The following is a 19978-nucleotide window of genomic DNA, read 5'->3' as shown; positions in this document are numbered from 1 at the left end:
ACGCATGGAGGTGGAGGCTGGACAGGTTCGGGTGGAGGACCGTCCCCTGCTGCTGTGACAGAAGATCCTCCCGAAGTGGCAGTCGGATCGGGGGATCGATCGCCATGCTGAGTAGCTCGGGATACCAGTATCTTCGTGCCCAATCTGGAGCCACAAGGATGACTTGGGTCTGGTTGCGCCTGATCTTCTTCAGCACTCTGGGCAGAAGTGGTATAGGCAGAAAGGCGTACAACAGACCGCAGCTCCACTCGCGACGAAAAGCGTCGCTGAGCAAGTGCCGCCTTGGAAATTCCAACACGCAGAACTGATGACACTGCACGTTCTCTTCGGTGGCGAATAGATCTAACCAAGGCTCTCCCCACTGCTGAAAGAGACCTTGCGCCACGTCCGAGTTCAGACGCCATTCATGGTCCATCAAGCACTGGCGGCTAAGTTCGTCCGCCCTGGCCTTCAGAGAACCTGCCAGGTGTTGAACCACCAAGGTAATGCCTTGACGTTCCAGCCACGTCCAGAGGCGCAGAGGGTCCACGACTCCACCCCGCCCTGTTTGTTGCAATACCACATGGCAGTGGTGTTGTCCGTGAACACCTGCACCACACTCCCCCCGGACAGAGGGAAGGAATGCCTTCAGTGCAAGACGGATTGCCCGCAGCTCCAAGAGGTTGATATGGAGCCGGGACTCCGCCGGAGACCAGAGATCTCTGATCTCCGCCTCTCCCAAGTGGTCTCCCCATCCCAGGAGGGACGCATCCGTCACTACTGTGTGCTCCGGTTGGGGAAGGGAGAGGGATCTGTCCTGGACCCAATCGCGATTCTTGAGCTACCACTGCAAGTGTCGTGCAGTGCCCTCCGAGATCTGGACATGGTCGGACAGGTTGCCCCGATGCTGCGCCCACTGGAACTTCAGGTCCCATTGCAGATCCTGCATATGCCATCTGGCATGGTGCACTAGCAGGATGCAGGAGGCCATCAGGCCCAAGAGCCAGAGGGTCACCCTGACCGAAACCCGGGACAGAGGCTGAAAGATCAGAATCATAGCCTGAATATCCCAGACTCACTGCTCGGGAGGATAAACCCAAAACAGTGTCGAATCCAGAACCACTCCGATGAAAGGGAGCTTCTGAGAGCGACTCAGGTGCGACTTCGGCACGTTGATGGAGAACCCCAGCAAATGCAGGAGGTCGGCCGTAGTCTGAAGGTGGGTGATGACTGCCTGGGGCGAGCCCGCCTTCAACAACCAGTCGTCGAGGCAGGGGAAGACTGACACCCACGACCTGCGCTGATGAGCTACAACCACTGCCATCACTTTCGTGAACACCCGAGGGGCGCCGGTAAGGCCGAAGGGGAGAACGGCAAACTGAAAATGCTCCTGGCCTACCGTGAACCGCAGGTAACGCCTGTGGGCAGGCAGGACGGGAATGTGAAAATATGCGTCCTGCAAGTCCAACGCTACCATCCAGTCTCCAGGGTCGAGGGCAGTTAAGACCTGAGCCAGAGTCAGCATCTTGAACTTCTCCTTCTGGAGGAAGCGATTGACGTCCTGGAGATCCAAGATAGGACGCAGGCCCCCTTTGTCCTTCTTGGGGACCAGAAAGTAGTGGGAATAACAACCACTCCCTACTTCCGGTCCAGGAACGCACTCGATGGCCCCCTTTGCCAAGAGGGCCGTGACTTCCTGTCGGAGAAGAGCCAAGTGACCCCCGACATGCAGTGGCACCGAGGTGGCATGGCAGAAGGTGAGGACTGAAAGGGAAGGGAGTAACCGTGGCAGATTATCTGCAGCACCCATTTCTCTGATGTAATCTCACACCAGTGAGGAAGGTGGTGGCGGATCCTGCCACCCACCGGCGTGGGGTGCTGCCTGAAGCTCAGGTTTGGAAGGTTTGGAGGCGGAAGCAGCTGGGGTGGAGGTGGACGGACCCGCACGCTGGTTCCCCGCCCCGCCCCGCCCCTGCGGGAACCGCTACCCAGGCCGCGCTGGGGCTGGTTCTGCACAGACTTAGTAGAAAGGCCCAAGGACTTGGCCGTAGCCCACGAATCCTTAGAGCGCTCCAGGACACTGTCAGCCTTGTCGCCAAACAGGTGGGTGCCATCAAAGGGCATGTCCATGAGTGAGCTTTGGACATTGGGTGAGAACCCAGTCGAACGCAACCAGGCGTGACGTCGCAACACCACTGTAGTAGAAATCGCCCTGCCCAATGAGTCGGCGGTGTCCAACCCACACCGAATGGCCAACTTAGCTGCATCCTTACCCTCAGCAATTGCCTGTAAAAGGACAGCCTGCACCTCCTCAGGACACTGAGGCAACACCTGAGCAATGGCATCCCACACCGCGTGGGAGTAGCGGCCCAACAAGCAGGCGGTGTTTACCGACCGCAGCCCTAAGCTGGCCGAAGAGAACAACCGCTTCCCAAACTGGTCCTGCCTTTTATAATCCTTATCTGGCGGGGCCGAAGGAAAAGCACTCTGAGATGTCGAGGCCTGAATGACCAGGCTCTCAGGCGTAGGGTGAGTAGTCAAAAAGGAAGGTTACCGGGTGCCGGTCAGTGGTGCCTGGCGACGTTTTTATCCACCGGGGCCCCCATGGCCAGTCTCGACCGAGTGCCCAAGAGGACATTGGTAAGGGCGTCATTGAAGGGAAGCAACGGCTCCGACGAAGTAGACGCTGTCTGGAGTACCGTGGTGAGGAGGTTGGTCTTGAGGGCCACTGTGTGGAGGTCAAGATTGAGGGCCTGAGCCGCCCGACGGAGGACCATCGTGTAGGAGGCACCTTCCTCCATCGTAGGCGGGGGGAGGCGAACCCCGGGTCAGAGGAGACATTGAGGTCGCCTGCCTCCTCCAAGTCGTCCACCCAATCCTGCTCGGAGTCACATTGCCGGGCAAGAGGATCCTCGGACCCTTCCCAGCCTTCGTCCACCTCTGGCATAGAGGGAGCCGGTCACGGCGACAAAGCCAGAGCCAGAGGAAGAGACAAACGGCGTCGGGGCCGGACCGGCGCCGTCTCCTAATGCGGAGCCCAGGCCGGAACAAAATGGTCCTGGAACCGGGGCAAGGGAGGAATAAATGGCACCCAGTGTGGCACAGAGAGTGGTGCCGAAGGTGAAGAATTGGAGCCTGAGGAGCGACGGCTCCGGTCCCACGAGCGGTCACGTGAACGACCCCTGGACCCGGAGCGCCGGCGTGACGAATGCCGGACCTCCAGCAACTTCCGATGACGCTCCCGCAAGGCCTTGGGGGCCATGGCTCGACAATCCCCGTCGGTCTCCAGGCAGTAGAGGCAAACATCGTGGGGGTTCGCCACCGACATATTCTGGCGAGAGGCCCCACAGGACTTAAATCCGGGCATCCCTGCGTGCACCAGGAGAAAAGAGAGGAGGCAAAAAGTCTCAAAATAGTAGTCAAAAAGTGACTAAGGTACGTGCTCAATCCGGATCTGCGCTTGCTGGCGCGGAAAAAGAAAGAACTGATGTCAGCGTGCATGGGTGGCGCCTAAGTACTCTCCGTGGCGTCATCTCGGCACTTACGACGCCAGTGGCGGACGCGGAGCCGCACGACACCACCTACTGATGCGCAGGGGTACTGCTAAGCGAAACTTTCCGGATCCAGTCTGACGCCTGGGGATATTATAATGTAAGGAATCTATCACTAACGTGTCTCTTTCAGATACAATATGCAAAGGGAGTGCAAGTGACTGCTGCATGCAATGAATATACAAACCAAGGTAACTTGAAGTCTGCACTGAGTTATGATTTTGGGAGGAGGACTTTCTTGCTTTTCTGAATTGCCTAATGGTTTTGATGAGGCTTATTCTCTTGCATGTGTGTACAGAACAGGGGCTCCTCCCATGAATAGAGTATTGCATTTATTGGGAAAGCGGCTACAAATAGGAGACATTTTATTTGATGTTTCATTTGGATCAACTGCACTGTTTCTAAAAAGGCAAAACAAAGCATTTCTGAGTTCCTCTGTGTTTGCTTCACTTACTGAGGCACTATATCCTTCGCTCTCCGTTTCCTAATGAAGATATCAAGGTCTGGCTCGTGAATTTACAACCAAACTTCCTAAAAACTCAGATGCAATTTGAAGGTTTCACTCTGATTTACTAAATGTTTTAATTATAATATGTTACATTTCTGGCAGTTGAGAAATCCATTTGTTGTTCTCAAAAGTGGCTTGGGTATTGCCGTCATGTTTTTCAAAAAGCACTGGGAAAGACAACATGTCAGGCCATTGTAAGCATTGGTATTGTCCACAAAAGATCTTCGACAACTGGCCACTAAAAGCTGTCAGTAAATGGGAGTGCAGGCATCAAAGAAGGCACAAACGGGAGTGGGGGGGGTTGGCGAAAATTCATGTACTGCGTAAAGGGGGGGGGGGGGGGCACGGAAAAAAATAGTGTTGAGTAAAGTGGCCAATAGCCTCAGAAGTGTACAAATTACGCCATGGCCGTCAGGAGGAGGAACTAACAAATCAAAAACCAATCAGGAGGCAGCATTTAGACTGTAAGCCAAACAAAAAAATGGGCGGAAAGTGGGCAGAGCTTACGCGAAGCTTCCCAGCTATAGTATATACAACATGCCTCGCAAAGCGAACAGCGTATGCGCGCTGCAACGCTAGGCGAGACCTAAAAAGCAGTATGAATAGCTGTGATGGAGAACCCTGGCAGTGCTCCTGTGCTCAACTCAGAAGTATACTTGCCCTCTTAACACATTTCAATAGTATAACATAAAGGAACAATCTAAAAAACAACATTCATACATAATAAATTAACCCAAACACAGAAATGAGGCATTGAGAAAAGTACCGAAAATAGTGGTATATTTATACAAAAGAAATGAAATGTAACATTTGTATAACCTTCTGAAAGAATTTAGTTATAAAATCATCTTCATAAATTATCAGACACAATTTGATTATAAGTACAGCTTTTCTAAACCACAGGAACATCAGACATATGCAGCCATGGTGTTACACTGCAGCCAAATCTATCCGATACTTCATTGGATTAATTTTCTTCTGTTTGTAGAAACATGCTTCTAGCCATCTTGGTTTAACCAGAATGTGTTTCGAATTTTCCTGCAACAGGCGATTCAACTCCTAAAATGCACCAATAAAACATAAATTATATGAATTATTGTTCTGTTAGTAGTTTTAATGTATAATTGGGCCTGCATTAAAGAGCAGATAAAACAGTTTTAAAAATACCATAAACCTTCACAAGTAAAAGCAACATAAAATGTTGTAGTTTAGCACTGTCTGAGGAATACTGATGAGAATAATTTGCACATGGGAAGAGTTATAGGCCACCTGTCGCTTGGTACCGACTATATGCAAAGCCTAGTCGTTTTAAATTCCAACTAGATGTAATTTAGGGAGTGTGGTGCAGAAAATGATATGCTAATTAGGTGAAGTCCACACTTGTCGGTATTCATAAACATTTAAAAATGCAGTGCTCCTGGAAATATCTTTATTTAGATCAGGAGCCTTTGGGTTTGCTGTACCTATACAAGAGAAAACACACGTTTACACAAATGGTAATAAGAAAAACACATCCCTAAAGTGGGTAACAATGTCTTCAATTTTAAAAAATGCACCTTGCAGAGGTGACCAAAAGGCAGATTTTTCAGGAACAGATAAGCCGAATGCCCAGGAGAGTTGGGTGTGTTACTGATTCTATCCAGCCGCCCCTGCATTTCCGAAGCATCATCAGCCTTACGTGAAAGCTTTAGATTTCCCAATTAACAAATCCTGCTCTATAATCTTATATGAGCATTCCAGTAGTATGTGGAGGTCAAAACAACAATGAATTCGTTTCACAGTGCAATGACGTGGTCAATTGGGCAGAGGTAGCAATATTTTAATATAATTAAAATTAAGCCAATGAAGAAAGTAAAAAGAAAAAATAATTTGTCACAAACATGGACAGGTTAAACCTACAGCAAAAAATGTTGGCAAAGTTAATGGGCCTCACTTATAACACTGGAATTCAAATCTATTGACTTTAAGTTTCACTGTGCAATGACGAAGTCAACTGGGCAGATAAAGCAATATATTAGTTTAATAAAGGCAATTAAGATAGTTAAAAAAAATCATTGGTGTCACAATGATGGGCAGGTTAAACCTGCAGTAACAAATATTGGCACAGCCAATGAGCCTCACTTATAGCACCGGAAGGCAAATCTATTGACTTTTGTCAATGTATGCCTAATCATTATGACAACAGATATAGGAAGATGGCTGGTGGCATGTACGGCCATCCTGGAAAGGTTTAAAAATCATTCTAAGATAGCTGCTTGCTGTAGTATCACTGGTGAGCTGAGAAAGAGCTATATGGACAAGCAGATTCTGTGGAAGGGTTTTAAATAAACAGAGCTAAGGTGGAAAAAGGGAGACGGGTGAAGGAAATAGTCCCTCGTGCACAGCAAAGCAAGGTTTTGACATCAGCAGCAGAAGGGTAGAAGTTATGGTGAGCTGGAAATGCTCCTCTGGGTCGGACAAACACAAGAGTAGGGAGGAAAGCCATGCAATCAGGAGCAGGCAACAGAGATAAAACAAGCATGCCACAGAATCATGAGCAAGGGACTGTTCCAAAACCCACTCTAAGTGTATTACTAAAGTACATTGCTAAATCAGTATGAAGTTAAAATATAACAAGCATTTGCAATTCAATTGAACTCGCATTTATGATAGTTTGAGCTACTGGCATTGTAAATGACAATGCCTTTTATTTATGTGTTGTTTTTACAACAGATAAATAAAAGGCATTGTCATTTACAATGCCAATAGCTTAAACTCTTGCAAATGCAAGACACATTGCATTGCAAATGCGTGCTATAAAACTTTTTTTTTTTAACGTTAGGAGAGAGTGTGTCCTGCCTGCAATAGCAGGCAGGACAAAGCTATTTGAGAAAATAGTGCTCGGAGGCTGTAATTAAAGCCTACCGAGCCACAACACACGTAACAGGGGGTGTTGCCACGGGAGATAACAAAATGAGACATGGCCGTACTAAGGAGGGACTACTAAGCCTTTTGACCAATGAACAGCCACAGTTGACAGTGTACAATGACACAAGCCAATAAAAAAATGTGGGCTGAGAGTGGGCGGAGCTTCAAGTCCCTACCTCAATACAGCATGCCTTACAGAGCAGACCATGCGCTGCCCAGGCTCAACCTAAAAAACAGTTCTCTTTTGACATAGGGTAATTATAACGTATTATTCTACCCCAGTATACTTTATACGGCTGCGTGCAATTGTATTGCATAGTACTACCTATCTCACACATTAGTTGATGCCAATCTGTCTCAACATCATAAGCATATTGTACTCCCTCTAAAATTATAACTATATGCATCAATTCAAACACTAGAAATCTATACTTTTTTTTTTTTTTTACTTTTATCAAAATAAATATTTTCAATTATTTCATAATTACCATCTATATTCATTTAGTAATCTAAACATATGAAACATCTACCATCGATATACAAAAATATTGTGTTCATATACAAACTGACAATTGTATGTGCGACAGTCTTTTAAGGCATCTTGCGATTTACCTATGAATGAGCCGTTCTAGCTCTGTAATTGTGTATTTTCATTCCAAAAGCATTTAACATGAAAATATCTAATGCATATCCCCTGCAGTACTATAAAGTGGGCAACTAGGAAGAGCAAAGCATTACGTAAATGAATTAAAACTGAACTAATCAAACGATTAACAACTTCTCATTCAGGTATTTGAACCGAATTGGTATTCAATAAAATGCAAAAAACAATTCATATTTACATAAAGGTATTATTTGAGCGTCGTATTATTTAATGTGGGAAAAAACGTCACTCGGTTTTTTCTTTCGATTTCACACACAGTGAGGCAAAAGATAGGGTAGGAAAGTGGAGAGAGTGTGTGAGCGGATGCAGAGTGCGTAAGTGGATGTGAGGCGGGAGTCGGTTGGGCTGAGGAAGTGCCTAGATGCGAAGCCTTCTTCCCGGGTCCTAGGGTAGTCGGCGATGACTGGGAAGCATCTGTGTGCTTGTGTGTGTGAGAAGGGGTACGGTCATTTACCACTAACGAGTTGTGGCCTCAAGTACAACTAACGTTCCAGGGGTTATGAAGTCGAGCAGTCAGAACTTACAGCACCAGGTAGTAAAGGGTTTGGAACTCAGACACTGCGTGACACAAATAATTAAAAATACTCGAGGTCCAGCCAGAGTTACATATTTGAAAAATAACAGAGCGTTATTTATCTATTTAGGGACCGCTTTGGCACTCTATTAGGGCTCATGTCATCAATGCCAAAAGGAGCACAGAGGGGGCCTGTGTCAGCCCGCTTCATTCACTGCTTGTCTGGGAGAGGCAATCCCGGTTTCAAAAGGCCTACACTGCTCGCAGTCAGTGACAGAATCACGCTGGATGCAGTCCAGTCTCTCGACGGAAGCTCAACATTTGATTGGAAAGCAGTGTGGGAGTAACCCTGCAAGAGATACTTTATGTTTGCAGTTTACATTTCTAGAGCAATGTGTATATGCGTAATTATCAGTTTTTGTAAAAATATCTTCCCTCAGAGCTTGGATCGTCTTTTGTAAGACAACATATTAAGGAATTGGCGGTGCCCCTGACTCACACCAGCCATAGAGGAGGGAATGTTTATCACTAGAGGCAAGTAGTGGATACAAGTTGAAAAATAGAGTGTGTGCTTAACCAGAGCCACTACTGGTGCAGCCGATGGAATGTCTCTATCGTTTGGGCTTGAATGTGGTGCTTTATGGAAGAAAACAAGCACGAATTTTAATTCTGAAGGAAATATTCAGTAGAGGATTATCATGAGACACACCTTTCTATGCACCCTGTGTCGCGCTCCCTGACTCGACTCCCCAGACACATACTTTATTTCTCTTCACAGATACAGATACAGCTCAACTCATTCTCGACATTCTATTGTGATATCAGAGGCCTGGGATGGGATCAGCAACCACAATGTTGTAGCATGAGAGTACCAAATCCAAGGTTCCCTTATCTCAGAACTACCAATTAGTTGTCAAGACTTTCAATTTGAAAAAGTCACCTACCTGACACACAAGTTCCACCATTTAGGGCTGGCAGCCAGGATGTATGGCAGACGCAAACCCAAACTATAAATGTCTAAGCCTATGGACATCCTTGAAGTGGTTATCCCACAACGTTTTGCCTTTAATCCTGCTGGTTTCACTGACTTCCTTTATACTGGCCCTAGGACTCTATATATTTTAAAACTGCTAACCAGTGTTAAAATGCTTGTGCTCTCTCTGAAACATGGTAACATTGGCTTCCACCCAATCAGCACATTTAATTTACTTGTAAGTCCCTAGAAAAGTGGCACTACATATACCCAGGGCATATAAATTAAATTGTAAATTAAGTGCTGCTAGTGGGCCTACAGCGCTCATTGTGCCGCTCACTTAAGTGACCCTTGAACATGTTTTAGGCCTGCCATTGCACCCTGTGTGCACAGTTTAAAACTGCTATTACAACCTGCCAAAATAAATCTTTTGGTACGCCTAAACCTTCCTCTTTAATACATATAGGCATATGCATATATAACATTAACACAGTCCATAGGGCAGGGTGCAGTATATTTTTACATGTCCTGGGAGTGAAAAGCTCTTGAATTTGTTTTTCAGTACTGCAAGGCCTGCCTCTCCCATAGGATAACATTGGGATACCTTATTTCTTTTAATAAGTGATAACTTTCGAGCTGATAGGACTGTCGAGTTTGGTCTCAAAAGAATTATAATTTAAAACCCTCTTTAATGGTAAAGTGAAACTTTAAGTCATAATCCTGAAAATGCCACTTTTAGAAAGTTGCCATTTTCTTGTCCAAATCACTTGGTGCCTGCAAACGTGGGTCACATGACTAGGTGTAATTGACAGTTGGTCTTTGTTTATTGCTCCCAGACACTGAGACAAAAGGGGGATATGTGCTGACAGGATGGGCCATCTCTGACTTGATAGGGGGGTGGAGCTGACACCTACCACGCTAATACATCATAAAGGCTCTGCCTCAGCATACTCACAAAGGGATTCACATTAGTCTTTTGTGCCCCCAGGCAAGCTGGGGCCTGGGCAGGGAAGTGGGAAATTCTGGACCGCTCTGTAGGGTGGAGGACTCTAAAAATTTCTCCCACTTCAAAGTGGGCACCAGGTACAAATATTGGAACCTCAGACCCAACTCTTCAGTACACATACAGACCTGTGGAAGATTCAGAAGAAAGACTGCTGTGCTGCTCTGCTGCAAGAAGGACTGCTACTCTGCTACGCGGCTGCCTGAGTGAGAAGGGCTGGATCTGCATCTTGAACCCAGGACCACCAGAGGGACTCCTAGGGGTAGTTGGCTGGCCTCCTGAATAGAGTCTCAAGGACAGAATAGGCTCCAACCACCTTCAACCCACTACCTGGACACGGCCTGCTGAGAATCTTACCCCCAACTGGTGCCACACTAGTCCTGGACCCCTGGATGTGGGCCTGAAGGAGCTCTGCCAGCCGAGCTGTGGTCCAAGCAGAACTGAAACAGCACAACGCATCGATTCGCAGCTTCGCAATGGAACTGCAGCTGTGCGATGCATCCCCGACGCATGGCATTGCAGCCTTGCAGCTCCTCAGAACCAACGCTGTGTAACATATCCTTGATTTAGAACCTCACATTTGAGCCTCGCAGCTCCTCAGAAATGCAGCTGCAGGAAGCACCCTAAACGCAGGAATTCGCATCTCAAACCGCAGCTCCTCGGAATTACCTCTGCGCAATGCATCCTCAACACTGGCCCTCACAACGCTCCGCAATCAGGATTTAAGTTACTTTGTTCAGCATTTCCAACTTGGTCCCTGTATCCGGCCCGCGCTCTATCGCGGTCAGCCTGAACTTGTGACTTTGTCCTGGTCCGGCATGGCCAGATAACCACATTTGGCGCTTTGTGCTTTTAAGCAATATTTTCACCTAAATCTTTCAAATTGCACATCCCTGGGTCTACTGATTGGAGTTTTACTGTTCTGGAGCCAAATGTATTAAAATCTACTCTATTTTCTAAATTGGTGTGAAGTATTTCTTGTGCTGTGTTTTCACTTTATTATTGAATGTGTTCTGCATAAATACTGTACACACTGCCCCTAAGTTAAACCCGACTGCTTCTTTCTTGCCAGGCTACCAGTGGGTTAGGCACAGGTTAATTTAATTACTTTTTTTTGTGGTTCACCCTGACAAGGATTGTGGCTGTACTTGAGTAAGGCTTTATTCCATCGACCAACAACCCATTTTCTCACAGTGACAATAGCAGTTCGACCGTACAGTCCCCGCACCAGGCAACACACATTGCCCGACTGAAAAAGTTTCCAGCTTCTAGAATGAAAATGTTTCTTACCTTTGGTTATGCTCTATATGGTGGATATTCTAACTACAGAATACTCAACTACAGAATATTCGCAGGTCCCATGCTGGATCCGGCAGTTGTTTTCAGCAATACTCCTCACGCGCTAGTTGGTTGTGCCATATGGCTCTGCGGTAAGGTCATTTCTCCCAAAAAGTGACAAAGTGGAGCAGCATATAATTGCTGCCCATGCAGTGACAAGTTAGTTTCTTCACCTTTGACCTTCCACACCCTAAGACTCAGAGCATTTCGAACAAACTTCAGGTGACAGTGTTCCAAAATGCAGGCAAAATGGTACTCCCATTGAACCTGTCAAGGAAGAAGTGTTTCATGAACGTATGCATCCCTCATCCTGGAAGATGCCCAGAACTGGTGCTGGAGCAAGGTTTTCTATTTAAACCCAAACATCAGTTTATATTTTTGTATGTCATAATTAAAATTACTAATGATTAATTATTAAGTACTAAGTTTTGTCGAGTTTTTTATTAACCAACCTTATTAATGAAAGAATTACACGTGGGAATGCAATTGCATGGCTAAATTAATAAGTGAACTAAGTTGGTGAGCAAATTAATTAAATAAGTGTGGCTAATGTGCTATTTGTTATGTGATTGCGCTTTAAAATAATATGCTTTAATGCTTCTTTATGTCGCAAATGGCTAGATAAATACATACACATAAGGGTATTAGTGGGAATTAACACTGTATAATCAATACAATGTAGTAACGTTGTTTTATGTTTTCTTTTAATTAAGTTGTCCATTTTGGCCTGTTGAGAAAATGGCCGACATCTACAGCCTGCATTTGAGTAGATGAAATATGAAGAGAGGCTTCGCTGAATGTGACCTCGGCCTCTGTCTGAGCTAAAAGTTATGAAAAAGATGACAACTCTGGGATGGTCGCCAAATATCCTTGGTAGAGAACATTTGTCACAAAGGAACATTTTTGATAAACTTGCGGTGGCTTCACTGTGAGTGATACAATTCCGGAGAAGAGCATCCATGGATGTTGCAAATTTAGTTTTGACTTCCTATTTCCGTGTTTTTATTTTTGAGATATCCAAGAGCGGAGATTTTTCTAATGTTGCAAGCTAACATCCTTTCCTGCTCAACGGACGTTTGAAGCTTTGTTTGTAACTTTTAGCATGTTAATTTTTAGTATAAATATAACTAGACTAGAGAGGGTCTAGCGCCACTTCTTCCTGAACTTATGCTCAAGAGGATCGATGCTGACTGACGGCAACTCGAGAGACTTTAATTCTTTGCCGAGAAAACCTGATTTGATTTAGGGAACGACATTTAGCCAGAATAGGTAAATATGAGATTAATGATTTTGCAATTGAATGGCTTTCATATGAACTAATTTAGATAAATCATTCTTGTTTGAATTTCAGTGTCGGGTGGTTATTTCTTTGTCTTATTATTGAGATTTCAAATGTGTTTAAACTGTTTTAATCATGACTCGAGACAATTCAATTTGATTGCATTGACCTCAAATTAGATGCAGATTGATTTAGGAGTTCTCTCTTATATTCAGTGTGAATAGAGTAATAGAATGAATGTTGGTGTAATGGGCCCACCAGCGTATGATGAATGTATGTGCGCATGACTGTGAAATTACTCTGTCCGTGGAAGTAGGGAGAATTTATAAGCTCTGATCTGCAGCACTGGTACCACCTTATAACTGCTGTTGCAGAGGCATTACCCTAGTGGAAGAAGCCTGCAGGCTTTCTGGGGGCTCCTTGCTAGCCAGCACATAGACGTTAATGCAGATATCTGTCCACCTCAAAAGAGTCCTCTTTGGAACTGCCTTGTCTTTCTTAGTCCAAGCGAACCTCACAAAGTTGATCACTGACATGAGGTAAATTTAGAAGCACTGCTCTCTTTTGAGGGGCGTAATAGGCTGAAAAATATTAGCAGGATAATTAACTGACTGACATGGAAAGGTGATTCCACGTTCGGTAGGAAATCAGGCTGAGTCCACAGCACCAGTTTGCCTTGGAAGAAAGAGGGTTGCACAAGAAGCACCTTGAGGCCACTCATGCTGTTTACACAAGTGATAGTGACAAGACTATTTTGATTGTCAGAAGCCATATGGAGCTTTGTGCACATGCTCAAATGGCATCCACATAACAAATGCCAGGACTAGATTTAGGTTCCATTGATGGATGTTGAATGGCTTTGGTAGAACATATGCATAAGGCCCTTCAGAAAAAGCACACTACTGTTGATTTAAAGAGAGAGGGTTGGTCAAGAGAATATAAAAAGGCCAAAAGGAGAGTGGCGCAGCCAGTAAGGCCAAGATGGCAGACGCATTTTAGAAATGCTCTGGACCTCTTCCACCATCCAGACTCCCCAGTTGCCCTCTGCGACCATTCTCCCAGTCCCAGCGAATCCTGCACATCATAGACAGAGGCAGATACGGGAGCGAGTTGTGTGGTGCCAAGATGGGGGCCGCCCTCTGAGTGAAGCTTTATGGCGGCCCAGAGGAGGGGCTGGTCCATGGCCCACACGCTGGGGGACCTTACGGCTGCCATAGGATGCTCGGACAGCCTCCTGAACCCGCTGCCCACAAAGAGGGAGCTGGCAGGGCCACCACGCAGTGCAGCGTCCCACATCGACTTGGGCCCGTCTACACCTGTGATGTCTCCATGGGGCCGCTGACTGTTTCGTGGTTCTTGACCTCTTCCTGGCGATTCAGCGCCCCTTCTTGTGCCCCCCTTGCACAGCGGGCCGAACTACGCTGCTTCCGGACCCTAGGTGATAGGTCATTTAGGGGACTCCATGAGGACACCAGTGGCGGACTGCCCCCCCACCCCACACTTGCAGCACTCTGTTGGTCTGCCGATGCCTGGATCTCACAACGTGAGAAGCCGTGCTGCTCGTGCTGCCCTGCCGTGATTGGTGGGAAGCAGGCAAACCGGCCTCCCCATGAACAGGTGTCCTTCCTGTTTTGGGGTGCTGTCGAGGATCGGTCCCCTTGCTGGCTCTTCTGGAATCTCACCCACGCCACACTGCCGCAGGGGACACAATCCAGCCTGAGAGCAGCTGGGGTCAGTCATCTCCCTCTACTTTCTCTGGCCCCTGGAGATGGGATTCTGCCTGCCCCAACCTGGTAACTTTGGATTCTTCAGATGGTGGTATTCTCCATAAGAGAGAGGTTGCAAGAGTGAGAGTCAGGCCTGTTGACTTCCCCCCTCCGGAGTGAGTGCCTGGCCAGAATCTAAGGTATACCGATGAGGGAGCCCTGCCATCTCATCAGCAACATGGTAAAGGACACTGGAATGACACCACATACATAATCACGCATATCGCAAAACCAGTGAAAGATCATCCCAGATCACCGATCGACTCTGCGAGAGAGCAGCGCTTGGAACCACCAATGTGTCAGCTATCCTCTAAGCTTTCCGATATGTGGTTAAAGCGAAGGTCAGGGTGGTGGGGATGGATGTGGTCCTCCAGCAACAGGAACTCCAGAAAATTGCAGGTAGAGAATCTGAGGCCAAGGGACAGATCTCTCACTTGAAGAGGAGGTCTCAAGAAGTCAGTGGCTAAGTTGGCTACTACCTCCCGTATCCCTGAAGCCAGGGCCGAAGATGCCGAAAACAGATCTCGACAAAACAATCTCTGCTTTGTGGGGTTCCCTAAGGGAGTTGAAACCTCTACCCGAGCACTTTCTTGATGCCTGGCTCAAATCTTGGATCCCAGATGGTGCCCTCTCACTATGATTCATCATAGATAGAGCCCACAGGTTCTTGGCCCCTATCCACCTCCTGGAACCCCCCAGACCTCAGATTTCTTGGATACTGAATCACTAGGACCGAGATGCGGTCCTGCAGAAAGCCCGCAAAAAGAGGGCTCTCTATTTTGACTCAAGTCCTATTATGATAATTCCGGGTCATACAAAGTAGATTCAGACTCAGCGTAAATCCTTTGATGCTGTCAAAGCCGAACCAAGAGACCTATCCCTGCCCTATGTGCTGGTGTATCCGATCTGGCCAAGCTGAAAGTGATTTGTGACTTCTGCATCCAGTTCTTTACGAGCCCTGAGGAGGCGTGGGAGTGGCCAGCTGTGCACCACCAGCCGCCTGTTTGCCGGGAGGACCATGGACCTGAGATGCCCTGGAGGCCCGGAACGTCTGCAGCCAGGAGAGCCTTGAGGCCCCAGGGGTTGGAGACGCCGCAGGGATTCTCCCAATTCCTTTGTAACTGAAGGGGGGTCTCGGACAGGAGAACAGAGATACCCCACCCTAGAGTGACGCCCCCCCCAGGTGACATACAGGAGACTGCGCCTGATGGATAATGATGCGGCTGTAGCGAACTACAGCTTTTTCTTTGTTGCCCTCCCGGGGGAGGGGGTTCCGTTTCTGGAGGGAGACTGGGTCATTGAAAGGTTTGATCCAGGGGCATACCCTCAGACTTAATCTTGATTGATCCTTTGTAGGAGGAGGTCCACCTCTAATGCCTGTTCTTATGATAAACACTGGGCTTGTGAGACTATGCTGGGGTGACAGATGCTACTGGAGTAGAAGTGTGGAGAGGAGGAGTTGGGGGTATGGGACTTATTTTTTTTTGCTAGATTTTGTTTTGATGTTTGTTTTGCACACACTGAGCGGTACACACACTTGCTACAGCCCTACACCCACGCACACTTTTCTGGGGAGCTGCTTGCGGTTCCCCCACTACGACCCTGGATTTGGGTCACCTCCCCATCCGCATGGCTAACTTTGAAGTTTTGACGTGGAACGTCAATGGTCTGCTAGACTGGATAAAGTGCGCAGTAGTCCTCCGCTAAGCTAAAAGAACCTGTCCGACAGCCATGATGTTGCAGTTGGTGCCCATCTTCAGGGCACCAACTGCTCATTCCCCTGTAGGTTGGGCTACGACTGGTCCTACCATGTGGGACACACCAGGAGTTCCAGGGGTGTAGCTATACTCATACACAAAACATTCCCCTTGTCGTTGTCTTAAGCAACCTTGAATCTACATGGCAGCTACATAGCGACGGAAGGCATGCTTGATGGCAAACATATCAACCTTTTCAGTGTTTATATACCACGTCATTTGCTGACACAGACCCTCACGACACTAACAGGGATTGTTTTCGTGTTTCCCCAGAGGACTTCTATCCTTGAAGGAGGCTTCAACGCAGTGACCCGCCCTGAGCTGTATTCCTATGGCCCCCCACCAGGACAGCGAAAGAGAAAGGCATGACAGTTGGGATCCTGGATGGACTCCCTAAGTCTGTGCAACATGTGGCGAGCCTGGCACGTTACTGACACGGAATACACGTACACTGTGGCCTCGACTAAGACATTCTCGGGGATCGATCTCCTTTTTCTCCCAGCCACTGACATGCTCCACTCAACAGCAACGCATATACTCATATACTCCCTAAAGCCATGTCTGACCCTCTCTGGTGCTCGTTTGTCTCGTGGCTCTGGCCCCATCTAGGCACCTGATGACGGCTTAATACCTGGTGTCTCACCGATAAGCGGTTCTGTGAGCACATCCGAACGGAACTTGACTTCTTCTTGACAGCTCAGGTTCAGTGACCTACTCCGGTTCACTGTGGGCAGCCAGCAAAGCCACGATTAGGAGGATAGCTAAAACCTACATCTGCAGGGCGGAGGAGCTCAACAGGGAGGAGCTTGCGGGTCTGGAATCCAGCATACTCACCCTTGATAGAAGCTGTTCTGCTGGGGCTGCTGAGGTGAATCACAGGCAAGTCAAGGTCGGCTGGGCCTCACTGCGCCAGCTGGCGCTTGATGAGGCTCACCAGTGTTGAAGGGCGTCCACTCAGAGAGTATAGGAACATGGTGATAATGGGAAACTCTTCTACTGGCTTGCCATGGGTGGGATGATATTCCAAATAATTCCCAGCATCAAGAATGCAATGGGTCGGTACCTCACCAGTGCTGAGCACATGGCAGAAGCATTCGCTGCCTACTACCAAGCCTTGCACGCTCACCACCCTCGACCCGAGCGGGATTGCCCTAGTCCACTTCTTGATGACGTAGCCTTGATCACACTCACTGCACCCCAAAGTGCGGACCTTGAGTTCGCCATCAGGACAGATGATATAGAAGAGGCCACACAAGACCTGAATACTGGTTGAACCCCAGGAACAGACGGGTTCCCTGAGGAGTATTATTGGTGCTTCTGTTCCATGCTTACGCCTCACCTGGTAAATCTATATTCTGAATCTGAACAACAAGGCTCTTTTCCCCAGAACTGGATGTGGCTATCATAGTAGTCTCCCAAAAAGGGGCAAATGGCCGGCACCTGCGCCGCGTACCAGCCCATCTCGTTGATCAAGGCAGAACTTAAGATATTCGCATAAGTCTTGGCAAACAGATTACTACGGGTGCTGCCCCACAACATTCATGCCAATCAATTTGGTTTTATGCCCAACCAAGGAACCTGTCACTGCAATTGTCAGTCAACATTGAACTTGCCAGTCGTCAAGAGATTACTGACCTCAGCGTGCTCCTCCTAATCGATTTCGAGAAGGTATTTGACATGGTGGTGGACTGGTTCTACTTAGACCAGGTTTTGCATCGCATGGGTCTCAGTCCAAACTACCATAGATGTGTCTGACTCCTCTATAGAGAACCCTTCACTCAGGTCCTTATAACGGAGAGCTCTCCACTCTCTTTCCTATACGCAGGGCCACTAGACAGGGATGCTTTCTCTCTCCCTTTCTCTTTGCTCTGGCTATAGAACCCCAGGCTACAATTATCTGGAGCAAATCTCAGGTGTGGGGATGATGTGGGGGAGGGCACGGAGGATAAGACAGCCCTATTTGCTGATGATGTGCTCCTCTTCCCTCACCCAAGCACAGCTATCGGGCCCTTGGTTCCTCCACATCTTGGGGGTGTTGAAGGAAGCCTCTCTTGGTCCCACTGAAGGGTGAAACAGACTGTGCACAATCCAGGTCCAGCACCTGAGTTTTAAACTCACGCAGCAGACCCCTGAGAGAAGGGGACACTGGCTCTATCATGAAGCCCAGCTTGAGGGGTTTGGTCAGTGGGATAAAATTAGCATTACTTCCCTAGGTGACGTATGGAGCAGTGCTCACATGAGGCCCTTTGCTGAGTTGCAGACCCCTTTTCAGCTTCAAAATGCTCAGTTTCTCAAATATCTTCAGTTTCGACATGCACTGACTGCTCACTGCTCAGACCTTACAGATCTTCCCAAATACAACCCACTTGAGGCACAGTTGCTGATGGGCAGCATCAGCTGAAGCAGTGTACCTAAGACATATCATTCCCCGATACATAACACCCCAGACACTCTTGGGCTCCTGAAACGGGAGGACTGGATCGGGGAGCTCGATGATGCAGACTCGTGTGACGCGCTAATGGCCCATAGAAAGACTGTCATACTGTCCAATCGGCGACTTCTTCAAATAAACTTCCTACACACAACCTACCTGACTGCAACACTCTCCAAGCCCCAATGTTTCCACTGTACCCACTCTGATGCAGATTATTTTTCATGTGGTCTGGCAGTGCCCAGACATTATACCATTTTGGGAGCGCATAGCCGGTACACTTACACTGTTGCTGTGGAGAGATACTGACCTCACGCCCAGGGTGGGTCTCCTGAAGTTATAGGCGGAAGTATGGGTGAATGTACATTGGTAGCTATTGCATCAGCCCTGGCCAAGCACAACATTGCGTGGAAATGGAGTTCACTAACACTAATCACAATTGCGCTATGGCAAAGGGTGATGGATTGGTGTTCCAAACTGGAGGAGACAGTCTACAGAGCACAGGACTGTCCAGGGAAACATGGCCGGATGGGGGCAAATGGTGGGACTACTATGGACTAAGACGTGATGCAATTCCGGAGAACTTATATGGGTCTTTCAGTAGATTCTGCTGTATTAACACAAGATGGTGACTGTTGAGCGAGGGAGAGGGGGTGCACCAGTGTGTTGTTAAAAATGGCCATAAAATGTTGTCAATAAAAAAAGTCTGAAAGGACCAACAAGTGAGCTTTAACTGAGCCATGCTGGACCAATGACAAACAATGCATCAGAAAGTCTGGCCTGCAGAGGGTCTCAATTAACAGAACTACACCTGGCACAGACTTTTCCCAATGCCTAGAATAAATGGATTTTGTTGATGGGAGTTTGGCTGCAAGAATGAAATCTACCTCTTTGACAGGTGCCAGGCTGCAAGAATACCATCTACCACTGCTACCAGGTGGCAAGTCAAGAGAAGTCAAGAGCTGTCAGTCAATCTTCAGGTAAGAGATTCAGGTGAAAGACCCTCCCCTGTAGCTGAGACAGGAAGTACCCATAATGGGGTAACTAGTTTGGAGGTCAAATACTCCCTCTCTTGTCCAGTCCAGGGTTATTAAGATGACTAGTCTGTCCTGACTTTCCTCAGAACTTGAGAGAGGAAAGGCAGTGTGTGGAACATATACAGGAGACCTGTGTCCCATCTCAAACAGAATGCTTCTCCCAATTACCATTTTGGAGGAAACGCCAATGCTCAGAAGCTTTGACACTGTGTGTTCCTGACAGTGGCAAACAGATATACCCAGGACATATGAGACTGACCAAAGGTACCAT

General features: G+C 47.6%; 1 protein-coding gene across 2 annotated transcripts in view; it reads right to left on the bottom strand.

The window, feature by feature from the left end:
* Positions 1–4801: 4801 nt before the first annotated feature.
* CHD1L (chromodomain helicase DNA binding protein 1 like) overlaps positions 4802–19978 on the bottom strand; it is a 251044-nt gene continuing 235867 nt past the window's right edge. For both annotated transcript variants that reach the window (XM_085623001.1, XM_085623002.1), the window contains exon 25: positions 4802–5097. In XM_085623001.1, coding sequence (XP_085479127.1) covers positions 4969–5097 — 129 coding nt within the window. In that variant the 3' untranslated portion in view covers positions 4802–4968. The remainder of the gene's footprint in view (positions 5098–19978) is intronic.

This window comes from Triturus cristatus, chromosome 8 (genome assembly GCF_964204655.1).
Source record: "Triturus cristatus chromosome 8, aTriCri1.1, whole genome shotgun sequence".
In the NCBI taxonomy this organism is placed as follows: domain Eukaryota; kingdom Metazoa; phylum Chordata; class Amphibia; order Caudata; family Salamandridae; genus Triturus; species Triturus cristatus.
The sequence above is the reverse complement of the archived record's forward strand: the minus strand, read 5'-3'. Positions and strand labels throughout refer to the sequence as shown.